The sequence below is a fragment of the Berghia stephanieae genome, chromosome 5, assembly GCF_034508935.2.
Source record: "Berghia stephanieae isolate SIO BIC M18660-M18661 chromosome 5, UCSD_Bste_1.3, whole genome shotgun sequence".
Classification (NCBI taxonomy): Eukaryota; Metazoa; Mollusca; class Gastropoda; order Nudibranchia; family Aeolidiidae; genus Berghia; species Berghia stephanieae.
The window spans coordinates 57569022-57588585 of NC_088364.1; the positions used below are offsets into that span (position 1 = coordinate 57569022).

The 19564-nt window shown below is 35.3% G+C and overlaps 1 protein-coding gene across 2 annotated transcripts; it reads left to right on the forward strand.

Moving 5' to 3' along the window:
* Nucleotides 1-1377: 1377 nt before the first annotated feature.
* On the forward strand, nucleotides 1378-18514 carry LOC144973288 (centrosomal protein 20-like). Of its 2 annotated transcripts, none has more exons than XM_078915551.1 (5): nucleotides 1378-1425; nucleotides 7636-7830; nucleotides 12487-12571; nucleotides 13788-13912; nucleotides 15696-18514. In XM_078915551.1, the coding sequence occupies exons 1-5, from the start codon at nucleotides 1398-1400 to the stop codon at nucleotides 15743-15745; spliced, it is 483 nt and encodes a 160-aa protein (XP_078771677.1). In that variant the 5' UTR covers nucleotides 1378-1397; the 3' UTR covers nucleotides 15746-18514. The 2 variants fall into 2 exon arrangements, with proteins under 2 accessions (XP_078771677.1, XP_078771678.1); XM_078915552.1 differs by having other exon boundaries at nucleotides 13788-13885; nucleotides 15696-15887.
* Nucleotides 18515-19564: the final 1050 nt, after the last annotated feature.

Consider the following 19564-nt stretch of genomic DNA (forward strand, 5'->3'; position numbering starts at 1 on the left):
TTTTAGAAATGGCAAAAAAAAAAAAGATCACTGATAACAAAAATCATCAAACGCCAAATGGAATTTTTAGGACACATTATCCGCCACCCTGGTTTGGAAATACTCGCCTTGACTGGAAAGATGAATGGAAAAAGAATAAGAGGAAGACAAAGAATAACGTATTTGAAAGGGATAAGAACTTGGACAGATGAAGCTGAGAAAGGTGGCGCTGCTTTAATAGAATTGGCAAGAGATAGATCAGCTTGGCGGAAGATGACCTCCGACGTCTGCTTCAGATATGGAACTACATGAGATGAGATTAGTATGAAAGGGCGGTGGTCTGTGACCTATTTGAATATTTATTTTTCTTCGTTTCCGCACACCACCACGACTTGGTCGTAGCCGCTGGCTATTACTGCTATTATTGTTACCGTGATACCAAGACGATTCTGTGTCATTCCAATAAATGTTGTCGTAATAAGGATAAAAATAGATATGGCACATCGTGACTAAAAATCTTAACGTAAGTGTAAACAATAAATGGCTAGTACAATACTTCAAACAATGGGATCTACACCACTAAAATGTTAATTTATCTAAAAATCCTCTTATGAATTTCCGAGAAATATATATCACAATGTAGAATAAAACTTTATTAAAACGACTGTATAAAAATATTCCAGACTTTTGTTTTAGAAATCAATAAATATCACACAATTCGGGAGAGAAATAACAACACGGCTGCCGGTTAGGCGAACTACACGCTTTCATGTAGTAGTGTAGTAGTACACTGTAGTAGTAGTAGTAGTAGTAGTAGTAGTAGTAGTAGTAGTAGTAGTAGTAGTAGTAGTAGTAGTAGTAGTAGTAGTAGTAGTAGTAGTAGTAGTGTGCGGCTATGTGGTCTAGTGGTATGACACTCGCTTTCGGATCGGAAGGTCCTGAGTTCGAGCCTCGCGACCGGCGCATAGTTGACTCCTTTGAAAAGGCTCTTTACTCACATTCTCTCACCGTACTCAGGTGTAAAATGAGTACCTGGTCGTTAACAGCGTTGTCTTTGTCCGAAAAACTGTAATATCGCCTAACAGGCGTCATGTCCCGTCCTACATGTTGCTGTTTACCAGGGACCCCTTGTAAGGCGCTTTGAGCACATTTATTGGATATTGCTCTATATAAAGCTCAATTAAAATTTTTAAAATTTAGTATGTTTAATAATAATAATAATAATAATAATAATAATAATAATAATAATAATAATAATAATAATAATAATAATAATAATAATATAATAATAATAATAATATAATAATAATAATAATAATAATAATAATAATAATAATAATAATTTCAAAGATGCAACAATTGTTTCGTTTCTCCATAGTTACTATGTAGTTCTTTATTTGTATAATTTAAGCATCAAAATGGCGTCGAATCAAGACTTGAAAGAAGGTATAGCAATGGTAGTGGGAGTGAAGAAATCATATATCATACTATTATACACATTGACTAGATTTATTAATAGTGCAGACGTGATAGAAACATCCTTACAAATCCTGGCGTTATATCAATCATTTTATTTATGGAAATGACAATTGGTAGCTGATGTAGGAAACAATTCGAATTAGGCTCGAATTATTATAATATTAATTTTAATATTATTCTAGCTACTATTATTACTATCACTGAATTTGTTGTGTGTTCTGGTTGTTATATATTCCCAACGCCAACGGGTTGGTGTTGTGGTTGTTGTTTTGAGCTGTTTTATGTCCGTGAAGCACTGTGGGTTCATTATCATTAGTATTATGTGTTATTTCTTCTTGTGTGTGTTTGTGACGTCGTGTGGGTATAAAACATCTGTCGTCAGCTATCATTTTTCCTTTTCTGCATGGAAACGAGATTCATCAACATGTTGTGTTACAACTTCGTTTGGTCTCAAAGATGATTGTCAATCAAACATCAGTCATGCAGATGCTGCACAATTGGTAGAGGAAGAGAACATGACCACAACCTTTGACTTCAATTGTAAGGATTATTTGTGCAAATGCATATCCAGCACTGTTAACCAAGAAGCAATGAAATATATGATAGAGGATGAGCAAATATTTATATTTATATTTTAGAGACTCTTGCTCAATGTCAAATGAAATTCTCAAAGCTGCTCCTCATGTTATTGAATGAATGGGAATCTTAAGGGCCAGTATCCACCTGCATCTCATGAGGTAAAAGACGTGGTTTATGGTTCTTGACAAAGACACAAGTGGAAATATATACATCCTGATGATTATGAACCATCATTTTATTGCCCTCTTAATACTTCCACGAATACTGGGAAGTGATATTGTGAGCAGCAGTTAAATTTCCTCAGACAAATTACTTACAATTTCTTCTAAGAATGAACTAACATATAGCAGTTTTTATATAGGTATTTGAATAAAATAGACCCTTCTGATAACTTGCAACTGACGAAGCCAATAAGAAAAGCTACATATTGATAGCAACGGTAAAAAGCCTCGGATGTTCAAAAACTAAATACACTTGAAAGGAGTGGTTTCAATTTCACTAATTACTTTTACCATCTCTAGTGCAGTTAAAAATATATATGCGAGGCATCAAAAAATATATGAACAGACACCCCGACTTAGATATCCATCGACTTTTAAAAATAAAAAAAGAGCTTACAAACTTGCTCATAAACTATATAAGACAGAATTTAAATATTTTAAATTATGGCTGACATATGAAGCAGTACCTTATGGAAATGTTAAGTTGAAAAACAAAACAAAACAAGGTTTTGAAAAACTGCAGTCAATATGAACCAGACCTGTTGGTATTCTTTGAGTTTCCTTTCTTGGGTACTGTTATTGAGAAACATGCTTAAGAATAGTCCACTATAGGACAGCCACAAACTCTGTATTGACTCGTCTCCACTGCTGTGGATAAAAAATGCATAGCATTCGATTGAAAGAGACCACTGTGCAAGTAACATTATATTGCCTCAAATATGATACTTGCATTGAGTGGTACTGCAGTCTCTTGTCAACCCAACAGACAAAAGGGTCAAGACCATCACTGTCAACATGGCACCAACTAATTCAGTGATGAAGGGATTCTCTCAAGTCCTTACGAACCATCCCTTAAAATCCCAAATAAAGATGCAAAATCCAACCTAATGGATTCAGGAATAGACTGAAGATGGGATGGAGAGGATATCACCTTGACCATAGGAGGCAGGAAACCATGGCAGTGGTACCCCTTAAGTATCCAATATCATGAACACACAGAAGTATGTGTTCTACATCAAAATATATGAAGAATTGAAGAGCACAAAGGATGCCACTTCAACCTGGCGAGGTAGGGATCCATGTGGTGACGAGAAGCAAACTTCAATTGAAGATGATGGATCACAATGCAATGGGTTGGTAAATGTCATGTCTACAGATATACACTACAGCATGGTTTCCTCGAACTCCTTTGGACAAGCAAAAACATTAGAAGAAACCGTAGTTCAAGGTTTAAACCGTACATTGCCATGATGTTTGATGGGGAGGGGAGGAGGGCAGTGTGGCTCACTGGTGTGGTCCTTGCTTCATACCCGAAAGATACCTAGCTTGAATACCCACCGTCTTATGTAGGTGGCTTGCTCAATTTGCAACTGACACCAGGGAAATTCTAGTCTTCAATTTGAATAAACCCTAAGACAAATTTCTGCATGAGAATTAATATAGGAAACCTTATTTTGATATATCACAAGTGTGTGTGTATGTGTGTGTGTGTGTGTGTGTGTGTGTGTGTGTGAGTGTCAGAGAGGGGGGGGGGGGGGGAGAAGATTGCTGCATCACAACATTCATTTACCGCCATAGCCAACTATGAGCACATCATGGTGCGTGATATTGGAATTGGAACTAATGGGGAAGTGATAGGAATAGCAGAGAGGTGTATTTTATCGAGATGGCGATAGTGTGTGAGTGACTGTTTGTGTCTCTGTGTGTATTACACACGATTCACCCATAAGTAACTGTCAATATCACAGTAAGTCATCAGTAGTTGAAATCACAGGGGGCGCATTTTTTTAAAAAACAACCTTTAATAAAAAAAATTATTTTATACATTGGCTGGGTGAAATTAGTCGAGGAAACCGTGTTCGAGGTAAAGAATTGTTCGATGAAGGAATGGAATGATGACAAAGAATAATAAAGAAAAAATTCAGGACATTCGAATGAGTTCGAGGAAACCGTACTGGAGTGTATTTATTTTCTAAAAATCCCCAGTCGGTGCCACCTGGTAATTTAGGTAAAGTAACTTTCCTTTTAAAGAAATGCCTATTAATCTCCCATTGATAACCATAGTATAATGTTAAATATCCACCACTTCAAGAGTAATAATCAAGACCCGAATGTTCTATTAAGCTTAAATTCTACGACCTCTGATATCATTCAAAATTTTATATTTTACACTCCTCTTGTCATACTTATTTGAAGCCCCTATTTTAACAAGTACCATGCACAAGTGTGAATCATTTTAGCTACACTGGTGGACCAGACAGGTTTGACTCCTTAACAAAGATAAAAGCTTTCCAATTAATATCAAATACATGTCATGTCCATCTTTTAGGAGTGGAAGCTACATTTTGGAAGGGGAATGTAGGAAACATATTTGTTGTGTGTTCTGGTTTGTTGTTATTCCCAACTGTGTTGTGAGCTGTTTGATGTCTGTGAAGCACTGTGGATTTTTGAGTCTCGTGTGTTGTTTCTTCTTACGTTAGTCTGTGACATCATGTGGGTATAAAACCTCTGTCAGCTTTTATTCTTCCTCTTTCTGCAAGGACTACTAGATTCATCATCTGTATTAACTTCATTTGGTCTTAGGTTGTTTAATCTTACCGGCTGGGACCAGAATGATTTGCGTTATTGTCAACAGATTTAGTCTATTGTTATGCCCATAATATGCATGGTAGTATGGTCATAGAGGCATTATGGAGGTGTCCATAAATTCAGTATGGAGATGCTCATTAATGTATTCATATATGACCCTTCGTTTCAAAACGGTATTAAGTCGGGTTCGTAAAGTTGTTGAAAATTGAATTTATAGCCAGAAATATCAGACTTTTGTTGAGTTTATACAATTTATTGAGGAGAATGGCAACCATATTTTAGGGTGCTGATGCCAACATTTTATATTTTTGACCAGTTTAACATTAAATTCGGCTTTTAAGCATGTAGTTTGTTCTGACATAATACCGTTTTGAGACGATGGGTCACATATGTCTTTGTAGATTTCCACCTAGTCTTAGATTAGGTGGCAACGCCTATTTAATTACTCGAAATGGAGAACCCCACCTCGGTAGTGACAGCCCACTTCAGTTGAGATTTAATTATTATTATGCTTTATATCGTCATGAACAAGGTGTAAAAATCTATTCATGACTCAGGAATTATCTATGTAAAGACAAAGTAAAAAGTTGTTGTGGTCTGGATTGCAACTGTACAATAATAACAATAACAATAAATATTACACAGACAACTTTTCTTGAGGCATATTGTTTATGTCTAATCATGCTTTTATTATTTTGTGATTGCATGTTCCAGTCAAGGATGGTCTCCTTGTCCTAGTCTATTTTTTAAAGCACTTAGGCCGAGAGCCTGTTTATTGTTTAAAAGGGCGCTATGCAGATATTTGTATTTGTAACGTGCTTGTACATTTCCAAGGGACATAACCCAAAATTTGACTATCTGAAATTATGGAGCCAAATGATCATTGAATTGTTCCCCCTCCCCTCCCCGCCTCGATTTTTAACTAAGAGAAGAGTTAAGAAGAGGCCTGTCCTCTTCTGTGTTTATTTCAGTCGCTTAGATTCTTTTTATTTTTTTATTTGGCTTATGTTTAATCTTGTTTTGTTTTTGTTTTTGTTTGGGGGGGGGGGGGGGGGGGGGGGGGGAGGAGAAGGAGGAGGACTGATTAATCCAGAACAATCACAATGGGATAGCATGTGTCCACTCAATCTCAAACCTACCCAATTGCATCGGTCTTCACCATGGAGGTAATCTCTTTCTCAACCGCCCCAGTGGTAGCAAAGTTTTCAATCAGCTGACCAGGTCATATCAATAAATCATTGCGGCAACGACTTGGGTTAATCAGTCAATGAAAAATATAACAAAAATAGTATTGATAATAATAATGATAATAATGATGATGACGATGATGATGATAATGATAATAATAATAGTAATAATAATAATAATAAAATAATAATAATAATAATAATAATAATAATAATAATAATAATAATAATAATAATATAATAATAATAATAATAATAATAATAATAATAATAATAATAATAATAATAATAATAATAATTACAATAATATTAATGATAATAAAATAATAATAATTACAATAATATGAATGATAATAAACTAATAAAATGATAAAAATAATAATAATAATAATAATAATAATAATAATAATAATAATAATAATAATAATAATAATAATAATAATAATGATAATTATAAGAAGAAGAAGAAGAAGAAGAAGAAGAAGAAGAAGAAGAAGAAGAAGAAGAAGAAGAAGAAGAAGAAGAAGAAGAAGAAGAAGGAGAATATTGATAATAATACTAATAATAATAAAAATAATAATAATCCCCCTATCTATGAGTGTACAAGGGTTATTAGTCATTTTAAATCTGTGTTGAATTATTTTTCTTTCATCAGTTATCAGTATTTAGTATTTTAGGTTTATTTATTTAGTTTTAATTTTATTTTATTTTATTATGCCTTTTTATTCCTTTTACTTATTTACTCAAATATATTTATATAATTGTTTAAATTATATTTTCTCTTTTTATATTAAAGGTAAACCTGTGTGTAGTATAATATATATGAAGAAGATAAAAGTAAACTGGCAAGTGACAGTAAACATTGGATGTCTCTCATTCCTGAGGTTAAAAAAAAAAAAAAAAAAAGGAATCATTGAGTAAGATTCTCCAAAACGGTCAATGCATTGCGGATTTTAACAAGACAGCCAACATAAATGATTCATTTTTGGCTTTATCTGGAAGCTTTACAGGTTTTTCTACTGTCATAGCTTCCCACTATGTATTGCGAACTCATCACATAGCATCTTAATATAGAAAGTTAGAAAGGTTATATTTTTGGTGTAGAGTATGTGCTGATAGATAATTTGTTTTGTATATGTAGTGATTAGCTCTCTCTATTTTCAGTATTTAAGATTTTTATTCAAGTTATATATTGTTTAAATCCTTGAGGTCTTGCATGATTATGGAAATGTTCCATATGTGTCACATATTCCAGCTGGAGTATTATCATATTGATATCTCTAGACATATAAAAGTTAATGTGTGACTTTACAATCTTGGTGAAAATATACCTCTCATGATTCAGCTGCAAACATATCTTATGTTTTGAGTTTTATCCCGATTTTAATGACAAAAAATGAAATCGGCACACAAACATTTTAAAATATAGATAGATAAATATACCGTAGTCCAGGTAAAATTTTACCACTCTAGATTAATTACTTTTATTGATCTGACAGTAAATGTGAGTGCTAGTCAGACTGGTGTAGTAATCTACACCATGACGCGTGATTATTATAATTAAGACATACTGGAATTTTGTTTTGTGTACTTTTTTTCAGTTTTGAAGGAAACTCTTGAAAACAGAGGAAGTCTTTCTGAAATAAGAGCGAGGATAAGGGCTGAAGTCTTCTCGGCTTTAGATGAACAGTCAGATAAACCACAACTCAGCAATGAAAATGTCCTAATTTTTGAGCTGGTACGAGAGTTTTTGGACTTTAACATGTGCAAGTATACATCTTCTGTTATGGTTTCAGGTATGATAATTTTTGCCTAAGTTGCAATGCTCTTCTTAATTGAGCAATGTTTAAAACATTGTCTCAAGTATCAAAACTAAATAACTTTATAAAAGTGGGTACAATTATCAAAGCAGTGAGAATCTACATAAGAAATCTTTTTTTTTAAATACAAAATGAATGTGTTATAAATGCATATCATATGCTAAGGCTGCAAACTGAGTGTATTAATTTTCCTCTCCGGTCCGTATTGACCTTCCCTCTCAGTTGGTTTCTTGTTTTATCATAGCAAAGTAGTAGTAGTAGTAGTAGTATCGTTCGGCTACACTTCTATGTTCAAGGTATCAATCCAGGTTCGGAAGTCATCATCACATTTGTTGATGGTTTCAAATCCCTCTTCCAGTTTTGTCTCTGGGCAATCTAGTACGAGCTGGTTTGCATCTTGTGGTGCTTGGTTGCACTTTGGGCATGTTGGTGATTCTTGGAGCCCCCATTTGTGCATGTTGGCAGCTGTTCTTGTATGTTTTGACCGTAGTCTATTTGCAGCTACCCAGTATTTTTTTGGTTGATCCTGTAGACCTGGGAGACTTTTACAGGGATCTTCAATTAGTTGCCCTCCTGTTGGCTTATTCCTTTTCCATTCCTCGCACCAGGCTTCTTGCGTGTTGTAGTTTTCTCTCTTTGATAGGTAGAGAGGTGAACGAGATTTTAGTCTTGATGTTGGGGGCGCAGTTTTGTATATGGTTTGCAGAGGAGTTCCACTATCTTCTTCAGCTCTGGATATCCATTTCTGTGTTGCATCCTCTCTCCTCAAGTGGGGTGGTGCTATAGCGCTCATGACTGGCAGCCATTGTGTTGGGGTTGATTTCAGGCATCCAGTTATTATTCGTTTCGAATCTCTTCATTTCACATCAACAAGGTTTGTATGGGCACTTCTCAACCAAACAGGAGCACAATATTCTGCCACACTGTAGCAAAGGGCCAGGGTTGATGTTCTGAGAAGAGTTTGCGATGCTCCCCATGTTGTTCCTGCCAGTTTTCTGAGTAGACAATTTCTTTTCCCTATCTTTCTTGCTGTACCCTCAAGATGGGTTCTATAGCTCAGCCATCTATCCAGTGTCACTCCGAGGTATTTTGGATTTTGATCAGTTGGTAGTGTTGTGTCATCAATCTTGATCATCACTTTTCGTTGTGATTCCCTGCTGTTAAGATGAAATGCAGTTGCAACTGTTTTTGTCGTATACATTTTTAAATACCATCTGTCAAAATACCTTTTCATGGCAGTGGTGTCTTTCCTAAGAGTTGTTTCTATATCTTCCCAGTTTTTTTATTGGTATGCTAAGGCCCAGTCATCTGCATATCCTAGTTTTGTGGAAGTTGTTTGAGGCATGTCGCTTATGTAGACGTTAAACAATGCTGGTGCTAAGACTGAGCCTTGTGGTACTCCATTTTTTATTCTTCTGACTTTGCTGGTGTTGCCACCAAGTACCACATGGATATTCCTAGGTCCTGTCATGTATGAGAGCAGTTTCAAGATTTTTCTGCATGGGATTATTTTTGCAAGTTTCAGCATCAAGCCACCAGTCCACACTGTGTCATACGCAGCAGAGAGATCAATAAACACTGTGCCTGTTTTGAATTTCTTTTCAAATCCATTTTCAGTTAGGGAGGTGAGGGCAAGGACCTGCTCGGTTGTGCATCTATTTCGTTGAAACCCTGCCTGTTCAATTGGGTATAGTATTCAAGTAAGGGGTTATTCTTGTTAATATTATTTTTCTTAGTAGTTTGTAGAGGCAACACGGTAGAGAGATGGGTCTATAGCTAGATGGCTCTGTTGCTGGTTTTCCTGGTTTGAGGATGGCTATAACTCAGCATGTTTCCATGTTTGTGGGTATCTTCCTTTGTCAAGTATGTCAGACATTACGGCAGCCAACCAGTTCTTTGCGTTGTGTCCAAGGTGTGTTATCATATCTGGATATATGCCATCGATCCCTGCTGCTTTCCCATTCTTCATACTTTTGATACCTTCATGTATTTCTTCATGACTGATTGAGAAGGTCCACATTGAGCCAGATGATGGGAGAGAGTCAAGAATTTTTCTGTATTCCTTGCGGATATTTCTTTCGAACATCTGATCTGGAACGTGTTGTCCGCATTGCTTAATTTCTTGTGCCACAATATCTGCGGACACGAGTGGAGCGGTTTTGGTTCCGTTGTTTTCAGGGTTAAGTTTCCTAATCAGTTGCCAAGCATGTCGACTTAAGCGTCTCATATCCAAGTTTTCTACTGTATCAATCCATCTTTGTCTTCTGTACTCTTGAAGGGTATTTAATAGCTGTTCTACTACATCCTGGTCTTGGGTTTTTTCATATTGTTTGAGAAGTTTTTCACTCGCGTCTGACCAGCATGGAATGTGCCACTGCCTGACTCCTCTTGGGATGTATTTTTTAGCACTTGTCAGTATCAGTTTGCTAAATCTCTGTATGTTATCAGCCGATGATGGAATTCTTGAGCATACTTTCTCTATGTATGACGTGTACTCCTCCCAGTTTGCTTTTTTGAAGTTCCACCTTGGTTTGGGATTAGCTTTAGTTCTGGCGATTTCTATTCCAGTTGTTATGACAACAGGCCTATGCTGGCTATTTGGAAATGCTCCAAGGACTTCTCTAGCTGCTTCAAGTGGTTTGTGATTCTTGTTTTTCGTCACAAGTGCCAGGTCAGGGCTGTATTCTTTCTTCCAGCGAGCTGATCTGAAGGTTCCACAGCGATTTGGGGTGTAAAGAAGATGAGCATCGACTTGGTTTATCCGTGCCTGTAGTTCGATGCCTGGTGAGTTGGCTTCTTTGTAGCCGCAGTTATTGTGGTGGCTATTAAAATATCCACTAATCAATGCAGGATGTTGCAGATGTTGTTTTGGTGGTTCAGACCATTTGATCGATGGAGGTTTGTAGATGTTTGTGATCTCCAGGTTCCCAACTTTTATTGTGCTTCTCTGTGTACCAGTGTCATCAGTTGTACCTCCAAAGTCGTACACTTGTTCTGGGTTTCTGGCGTATGTGTTTATGCCATATTTTGGGTGGGATTGTTTGTTGACCTGTATATCCCGCAATGTTGGATCTGGATAGAGCTGACTGATGATCCAAGTGTGTTTCTTGCAGAAGCAGGATATCAATACTATGGTCTTTAAGAAGTCTACTGAGATAGTCACATTTTTGCATTGAAATGCCTTCCACATTAAGAGACATTATTCTCAATCTTTCTCCTAGTACGATGTTGTTTTGTAATATGTGGTTGAAGTCTTGTTTATTTTTCGCGGCTGCAGGACTTCGTTCAGCAGCTACGCAGACCTTTTTATGCTGGGGGCCGTCCGAGCCAGTATGAATAAATTTCCTACTTGTACCTTTCATGATTAGAAGTGTGGGTCTGGAAAAGGTAAGCCTTGTCTGAACGCCGGGTTGGATCATCCTTCGTCTGGTCCCTATCCTGTTGCTGTTCCAGCACGATTGCATCCAACCCGGTATCACCTTCAGGGTCATTGGGTCACGCAAGCTCCTGCACAACGGCAACGTGCTGATCCGGTAGCAAAGTGAGTGCAACTCACTCGTTTTTAGTTACCAAAACCTAACAGAAACCAAACGCAAATGTTTTATCTCAGAATTAAAATTTCTTTCAGTTTACTCCCAACAAAGTGACACTACACTCAGAGTTTCTTTGTTATTGTGTTTAGAACACCTTTGGATTATCAGTTCTCACTAAATAGATGTTTGAATAATATAAACATTTTGTTTACTGGTATGTTTCATGAGTTTGTTGTGAGTAAATTACAGAAATGTGTAGTGTCTATGACACTTTGGTTATTCACGAACAGGAGACAAAAATGAATGCACTCAGTTTACAGCCTAAAACGTGCATGTGTATTTATGTATGTTTTGGATCGGAAAACCACACTCATTCCCAGTCCTGTACCACAAAGTCATTTTGAAGTGTTGGTTTTTTATTTGTTTCCTAATAACTCAAATTCAGCATTCATCCCTTAAACTAGGAGATCCCACGGTCTTTTTTTAAAAATCTGTTTGGCTTTGTGTATGGCACTCACTTTAGCTCTGTTAGTCTCTTGTTCAAGTCCTGCTCTGATCTATGCAAAGTTCAGTTATTTGGAAAAGGCTCTTTACTCACATTCTCTCACGATACTGTTGTGAAAAATGATCAAAGGCCAGTAGCAATATTGTTATCTGTTAAAAAATTGTAATAGCGTCTTGTCCTTTCCGGCAAGTGAAGTGTTGCTGTTAGCTTTAGACCCCTTGTAAAGCCTTTTGAGTACTTTAAAATTAATATTGATATTGCTCAAGTTCAATTGAAACGGACACTGATTCAAGTGGGTTAAATATAAGATTTTTCTTCAACAAATACTCAAAGCTTGCAATTATCTTACTTTTACAGCAACTTTGTAAACAATTCTTTTTTTTAATTACTTTGTTTCAACTAAAGTTTATATTTAAATAAAGTGTTATTGTAAAATTATGAAAGATATCTTTTGTTTTAACAAGATAGCTTTTATAATTTTTAATCATAAAATATCTTTTTTTAATTTTTACTTCAATGAAAGAGTTGTAATTCTGTGGATGCAAAAAGGATTGCTTTGTTTTAACACTTTACTTTGTTCATTTTTTTCTCCAGAAACCGGGTTGTCAAGAAGCCCATTGGACAGAGAGTTTTTACGCAATGAACTTAACATTACAGAAAGTTCAACTTCCAAACAAGTGTAAGTTACCTTCATATATCTGTATTGATCAATAGATTTGTCTTTTTAAATTAATAAATAATCTGTGTTTTTAGTGGGATCTCAAAATCAGAAATATCTGTTCTTAAAAAACCTGGCTAATTGTAGTGAAATTCCAGGAAATATAATTTTCTCAACCTGATCAATTGTCCCCTCTGATTTGGACAAGGTCCTCAGCTTATTGAACCGAAATGCTCTAATTCTGAAATGTATTTTGAATATTTAATTGAAATCTTTTCCAATTTATATTTATTTAGATCAAAATACCATATGAACAACACAAACCTAGTAGTAACACCTGGTCGAAAGTTGTTGCCACACTACCTGCCACGCCAGTGCTTGGTTAGTGCGTCACAGATGTATGGCAGTCAACGACTATGAGCTATATCAATGTTTGCTACAATACCTTTTCATTTTCCTAGGGGTTAATTGTGTCTCAATGTTTAAAGTCAAATTCAATAGCGACTGGATTTACCGGATGGATACTGATTATTGTATATCAAGGGGTAACAAAACAGTGATATTACTACAATTTTAAATATCTAACTTGACTTGATGATTTGGAGAAGCAACATGTATTAGTTTGAACATGTTCATTGTAAACATCATTCGTTTTTGTCTTTCAAGACAAGTGGATATCAATGTGCAGAAAATCATTCTTCATCATCATCATCATCATCATCATCATCATCATCATCATCATCATCATCATCATCATCATTATCGTAGTTGTGATTATTATTGCTTTTATTAGTATTAATATTATTATTATTATTATTATTATTATTATTATTATTATTATTATTATTATTATTATTATGATTATTATTATTATGATATTATTATTATTATTATGAATTATTATTATTATTATTATTATTATTATTATTATTATTATTATTATTATTATTATTATTATTATTATTATTATTATTATTATTATTATTATTATTATTATTTTAGTATTATAATAGTAGTAGTATAGTAGTAGTAGTAGTAGTAGTAGTAGTAGTAGCAGTAGTAGTAGTAGTAGTAGTAGTAGTAGTAGTAGTAGTAGTAGTAGTAGTAGTAGTAGTAGTAGTAGTAGTAGTAGTAGTAGTGTATTAGAAGTAGTAGTAGTAGTAGTGGCTGAAGTAGTTGAATATGTAATAGATTTTAACCGGTCAGACGTCTGTATCTTTCGTTTTTCGTTCCCCAGGCCATTATTGTACAGCCTTATATCAAGTTATAAAGAAAATCACAAGAGACAAGGAAACCTGAATCAGCCATCCTTAGGTATCCCAGGCAACATCAGAGGTGCTTTTCAAAGTGAAAAAGATGAGGGTGTGTATGTTTTAACACAACAGAATGTTTGTTGGATGTTAATTATGACTGTATATAGACACCAGGCTTCTCAATAAATATGCCCCCCCCCCCCCCCACCTGCTAGTCTTTAAAATACTACAAATTTTATATAAGAACAATGCTGTCACTTTGCTACTTAAATAACCTCTCAATGCCTCTTTCGTTTATTCAAATTATTGTATTGTGAAATATCTCTCTAACTGTAGGTTATGAATAGTGACATCGCCTAAATGTCTAATAGCAGCCAGAGCTCGGTTTTATAAAACTAATTCTTTCATCAATTTTGTTTAGTGTGCCCGCCAGCACATGAATTATTAAGATCACTTCAAGCAATGTGAGATAGCTTTGTTCAATAGTCCACCTTTCCATCATATTATTATGGTCAAACTAAAATGAGTAAGCTTATTGATTGGATGAATGATAGCAAACTTAGGACCAAGTAATAAGTTCACAAGTAAGTCACTTAACTTATATTTCCCACTCGATTCAATGAGAATGAATAGCGTTCCTTCAGAGCCATTAGGCTCATGGGACCGGAATTTATCCCAGTTTCTATTGCCTGAGTTTGACAATAGCAAGTTCTTGTTACCCTTTGGATAGGATTCTAGTCTACCGCAAAGTACTTTTCACCAGAGCTAACAGACCCAGTTACCCAATCAGTGCTGGATGGACAAGTGGATCAGAAAAATAAATCTCGACTTCAGCCGGTTTGCTCGTGAGGCGAGTGTTTTACCAAAGGAGCTATTGGGACCCCCAGAATGATTAGTAGGCTTCGTGTATTGACGGACATTGTAAGAGTGCCAATTCAAGGAGGTTGCCTCAGTGACTTTTACTTTGTGAAAATGTTTCTGTGAAAAAGAAAATGACGCTTAAGGGCCTTGACTAATATTTGGATCAAGATATCAGTTGGTTCAAGAGTTGTAGTGACTGAAAATCAGAAGAAAATAAAGTTCTCATATATGAATAGGCTACTTTAATTTATTATTATTGAGTTGCCTCCTTTTTGTGATAAACTAAAAAGAAAAAAAAAAACAACAAAACAAAAAACTATACCCGGTATTAGTACTTTTTGCAGGCTTGAATAGTGCAAATAATTATGTGTTAGTAGTAGTAGAGCCAAGTATTTTTGTTCTTGGGTAACAATCCTTATTTATTTATTATTTTTGTTTGCTTTTTTTCTTTTCTTTTTTTTTTCTTTTCTTTTTCTTTTGTTTCCTTTTTTCCCCTTCTTTTTCTTAACTTTTTGCCTTGTCAAATTAAAACAAAAATTGTTATAAACCCTCAAAGATGTCATGTCTCGTCCTAGATGTTAAATGTTGTGCTGTTGGCTTGGGATACCGTTTTGGCACGTTTAGTGGATAATTGTGCTATGTAAATGTTCAATTTCTTCTTTTTTTTAAAACAATGAGCAAGACGCGGTTCTTTTGTGGTTTAGTCTTGACAATACAAGATTTATCCCTTTAAGATTTTTTAAAGTTCATTTTCAATTTTTGAAAATGACAAGATTTTGAATTATTTTCATTAAAGATACGTATTTTGTTTGTTTTGTTTTGGGTGTTGTTTTTTGTTTGTTGTTTATTTGTTGTTTTTTTGTTGTCTTATTTTTTGGGTTTTTTTCGTCTTGTTTTGTTGTTGTTGTTGTAGTTTATAACTGTTATCATTTTCATTTAAGCCAATTTTTCCTCCGTAGGTTAAAATATAAAATCTCACGATTCTAGTGCAATTCTTTTATATAAATAATCTAAAACGCAATCTATTTCAGATAATGGGGATGGTCCAAAAGCAGTGATTGTTAATGGTGGTCACTTATAGAATATCCAAGATGTCAACTTAAACTGCGTTTGATTACTTACCAGAGACAAATGGCTTCTCCTTGGAGGCAGCATATTTAAAATCAGACAAACTTCTACAGATGGCTTTTAGTTCCTACCAGTATTTATGTAATTTGCACCCGTTTGTAGCTTGTCTATTTTTAATTTCGTTGTCAGGTTATTTATGATTCTGAGGTATATATCAAAATATAGCATCTTATTTATAAGCTGTAATATTGATTGAATGTATTAAGACATTACATTTTTACTGTCAGATTGTAATTATATATAACCAAAGATCAAAACAAAATACTTGTTGTTTTTTTTTCAACCTGTATTATTTAAACAGGATTTAAGTAATTGATCTGCTAAAGACAATATTGCCCATTCTCCACAAATGTGTCATTTGATAATTAATCAGAGTCCTCTGGGCGGGGTCTTTGATCTCCCACGTTGTATCTTCTATCCCCTTTTTTCTGTTTTCCGAGTTGCTTTCTGTCTTTGTCTTGGAATGGGATTACTAAGTTTTGTCCCAGCCCTGGCTGGAATCCTTGACTGGGAGGGAAACAGTCAAATGTATAGTTATAGTTTAGGGAGATGATATTTTTTTCCTTGTAAATCATCTCTCTGTTATGTATTGTTAGTTATGTATTCTGTAAACTTTTGAGTGTGTTCATCTTAGTGGGATCCTGTTCTGGTGACTTGGTGAGACTTTAAGGTGATCTCAAACTAAGTACATTGATGGCATGCTCTTAGAATCTACATCTGTACCCTATTTGAACCAATATCCCTTTGTCTTACTTTTTCTTGGGTGTTTTAATTGTAAATCTAAAATATTTTGACTATTCCATTTTTTTTTCTTTTTACTGGCGCTACTGATATGACCAACATGTGTTGCAAGCGCTGTAAAACCCTTAAAAACAAAGCAAACATAGAATCAGAGTCCTGATTGGAGAACTTGTGTCTCATATGCAAAGGACTAGTCTCAATCTTGGGTACAAGCGATATTTGTTCTGACACCCTCCCCCCCCCCCACCCCCCACCCTTCTATAATGGATCTGACTGGAAGTATTTTGCATTTGACTAGCGTCCAATCCAAAGGCTGAGAAGCAGTTGCTATTGTCGATTTAATGCTACTGACACTTGAATAAACCTGGACTCCATGGATGTCATGACCCCTTAACTACTTAATAATTAGTAAAAATCCAATTATAGGCCTTGAATATTTTAACACTGATATCTTCTAAACGCTTTATAAGGAGTCCTGAACCAACAGCAACACTTAACATGTAGGACGAGATATGACGCCTGTTACTGTTAGACTACTAATTGCCAGGTACTCATTTTACACCTGAGTACGATGAGAGAATGTGAGCAAAGAGCCTTTTTGAAGGTCTCAACTATGCACTGCTCAGAGTGGCACTCGAACCCAGGACCTTCCGATCCGAAGGTTAGTGTCATACCCCTAGATCACATAGCCACTCTATGTACAATTGGATTAGATGGGCTGATAGAGTGAAGTCAGGTATAAGGGTAATGCCTCGCTCTGTCAATTGAGCTACAACTGACTAAACGTTAGTTTATTTTATCTTTTTTTTAAAAATCAGAGTGAATGTTTGGTTTCTGGGAACCATGACTATCAATTTTCATGTTCTAGGAAAATGATAAGTATTTTACCTAGAATTTACCAACAGTGTTGTACACATTAGGGTCACCATAACAGTCGAACCTCGGTGTAACAGTGATGATGGGACCAACTTAAAATCCCTGTCATATTCGAGTCCTTTTATAGCCAAAGTTTAAGGGAAATATCCCAAATGGCCTAAATCTCTATTTCAAATGATGTAGCCTATACAGGCACACACACACACACACAGAGAGAGAGAGAGAGAGAGAGAGAGAGAGAGAGAGAGAAAGAGAGAGCAGTCATGAACTAAGTCTAGCCTAGCTCTCTGTCGCCTTTAGATGTAGGCTTAGCTGAGCATAAGTAGGCTAATGCAATGGAGATACTAAGTGAATTCCACACCCCTGTTATAACCGATTAGGCTCTTAAAAATCCTTCTATAGCCGGTAAATTTTACTAATAGCAAAGAGGTAGAGAAAACAAACGGGGATTTGAAAGACTCCTCTTATAACCGGGGGTTGGACCTGTTATACTGGGGTTCAACTGTATGAAGAATTGAGCAAAATATAAAGCGATTCTAGTAAACTAGAAAGATTATATAGCTTCCAAGGTTGCAAAAGTCGCCTGGATGTTGCATGTCATAATATATTGTGTAGTGCAATGCACTGGATATTATCATGTGTAATTATAGTGCTGCTCCAGTCTAAAATCAAATTCTCAGATTTAAAATGGTACAGTTGAAACTGTTTGAACTTAAAATTTTAATAATAAAAAAAGATAGTTAATATCATTTTGATGTACCTTAATCCTACCATCACGTTTATTTGATTTTTGATTTTTTTGTTTTTGTTTTCTTTTGGGAATTGTTTTTTTTTAGGGTGGTAAGTGGGGGGGGGGGGGGGGGGGGTTGTTGTTTTTTTGTTTTTTCTTTTTTGTTTCTTTTTTATTTTTTTTATTTTTTCCCTATTCAATTTGTTATTAACTTAGTAGTTTTACAATGTAGTAAACAAAAATATATCTACTCTTTGACTTTTCCAATTGAAATTGACAAGAGTTCATTGAAATAATATTTTGAAAGATCCTTGTATAATATTGACAAGAAATTTAACCCTTAATAAATATAACTCAAGAAATTCAAAATTAAAATATATATGCTTTAGTGTTCGCATTCATTAAAACGGAAGTAGGAAATATTCTATGAAAATATGTATCCTGCAGCACAAGGCAATACCAACATGTGCAAAGTAGTAGCTCCCATTCTTTAGTACCACAATTGGTACAAAGAAATCTGGGTGGGGTTCCCTACCTCCACAGTGGGCAGGGAGGTACATACAGTGTCTTCTATCCCCTTATATATGTTTTCCAACATGCTTTCTGTCTTTGTCTTGGTATGAGATTGCTTGGTTTTGTCCCGACCCTGACCGGAGTCCTTGGCTGGGAGGGAAACAGTCAAATGCATATTTTTTTCCTTGTAAATCATCTCTCTGTTACGTATTATTATATTTGTTATTTTTAATGTAAAATGAAATGGAAGCATTTGAGTGTATTCCTCTTTGTCGGATCTTGTGCTTGTGTCTGGGTGAGACTTATAGGTGATATCAGACTAAGTACATTGATGGTTTGCTCTTGGAATCTACGTCTGATCCCTATGTGTTCCTGATTCCTCTTTGTCTTACTTTCTCTTGGGTGCTTTAATTGTAATTCTAGAACTTTCTACTATCTCATTTTCTTCCTATTTACTGGCGCTGATATAACCTAAATGGGTTGCAAGCGCCGTAAAACCCTTAAATTATATTTAATCAATTAATTATTTGATTGCAAAGAAATGATTGGGTAAAGTAATGTATCTGTTGAGAAAAGAATGCTTCTGAATGGACATCATGACTGGGGGGTGTCAGCCAGGAACGCCCCTTTTCCGGCTAAAGACGGAGAACCCACTTTTTGAAATTTCCGGCTGGCCTTGTTCGGTATTGATGAGTTGATTTTTTAAAGAGATGAAAACATCCGCTGTTTAAAGGCAACTGTTAAGGGGATACCAGATGGATAGGTATCCTTTTCTATGATTAAAAGGTGATACCATTTGATGAATGGAAGCTTTGCACAAAATACTTTCATATATATACATGCTCTTTACGAGAAAAATTACAAGGCTTTTTTGACGTTAGCAAAGGGCATCCGTGGTCAGCTGATCTGCCT

Excerpts from the sequence above, each read along its gene's own strand:
- LOC144973288 (XM_078915551.1), top strand. The coding sequence starts at position 1,398 with ATGGCGTCGAATCAAGACTTGAAAGAAG. Across the intron at positions 1,426-7,635 it reads GAATCAAGACTTGAAAGAAG|TTTTGAAGGAAACTCTTGAA; the intron begins GTATAGCAATGG and ends ACTTTTTTTCAG. Across the intron at positions 13,913-15,695 it reads TCAAAGTGAAAAAGATGAGG|ATAATGGGGATGGTCCAAAA; the intron begins GTGTGTATGTTT and ends AATCTATTTCAG.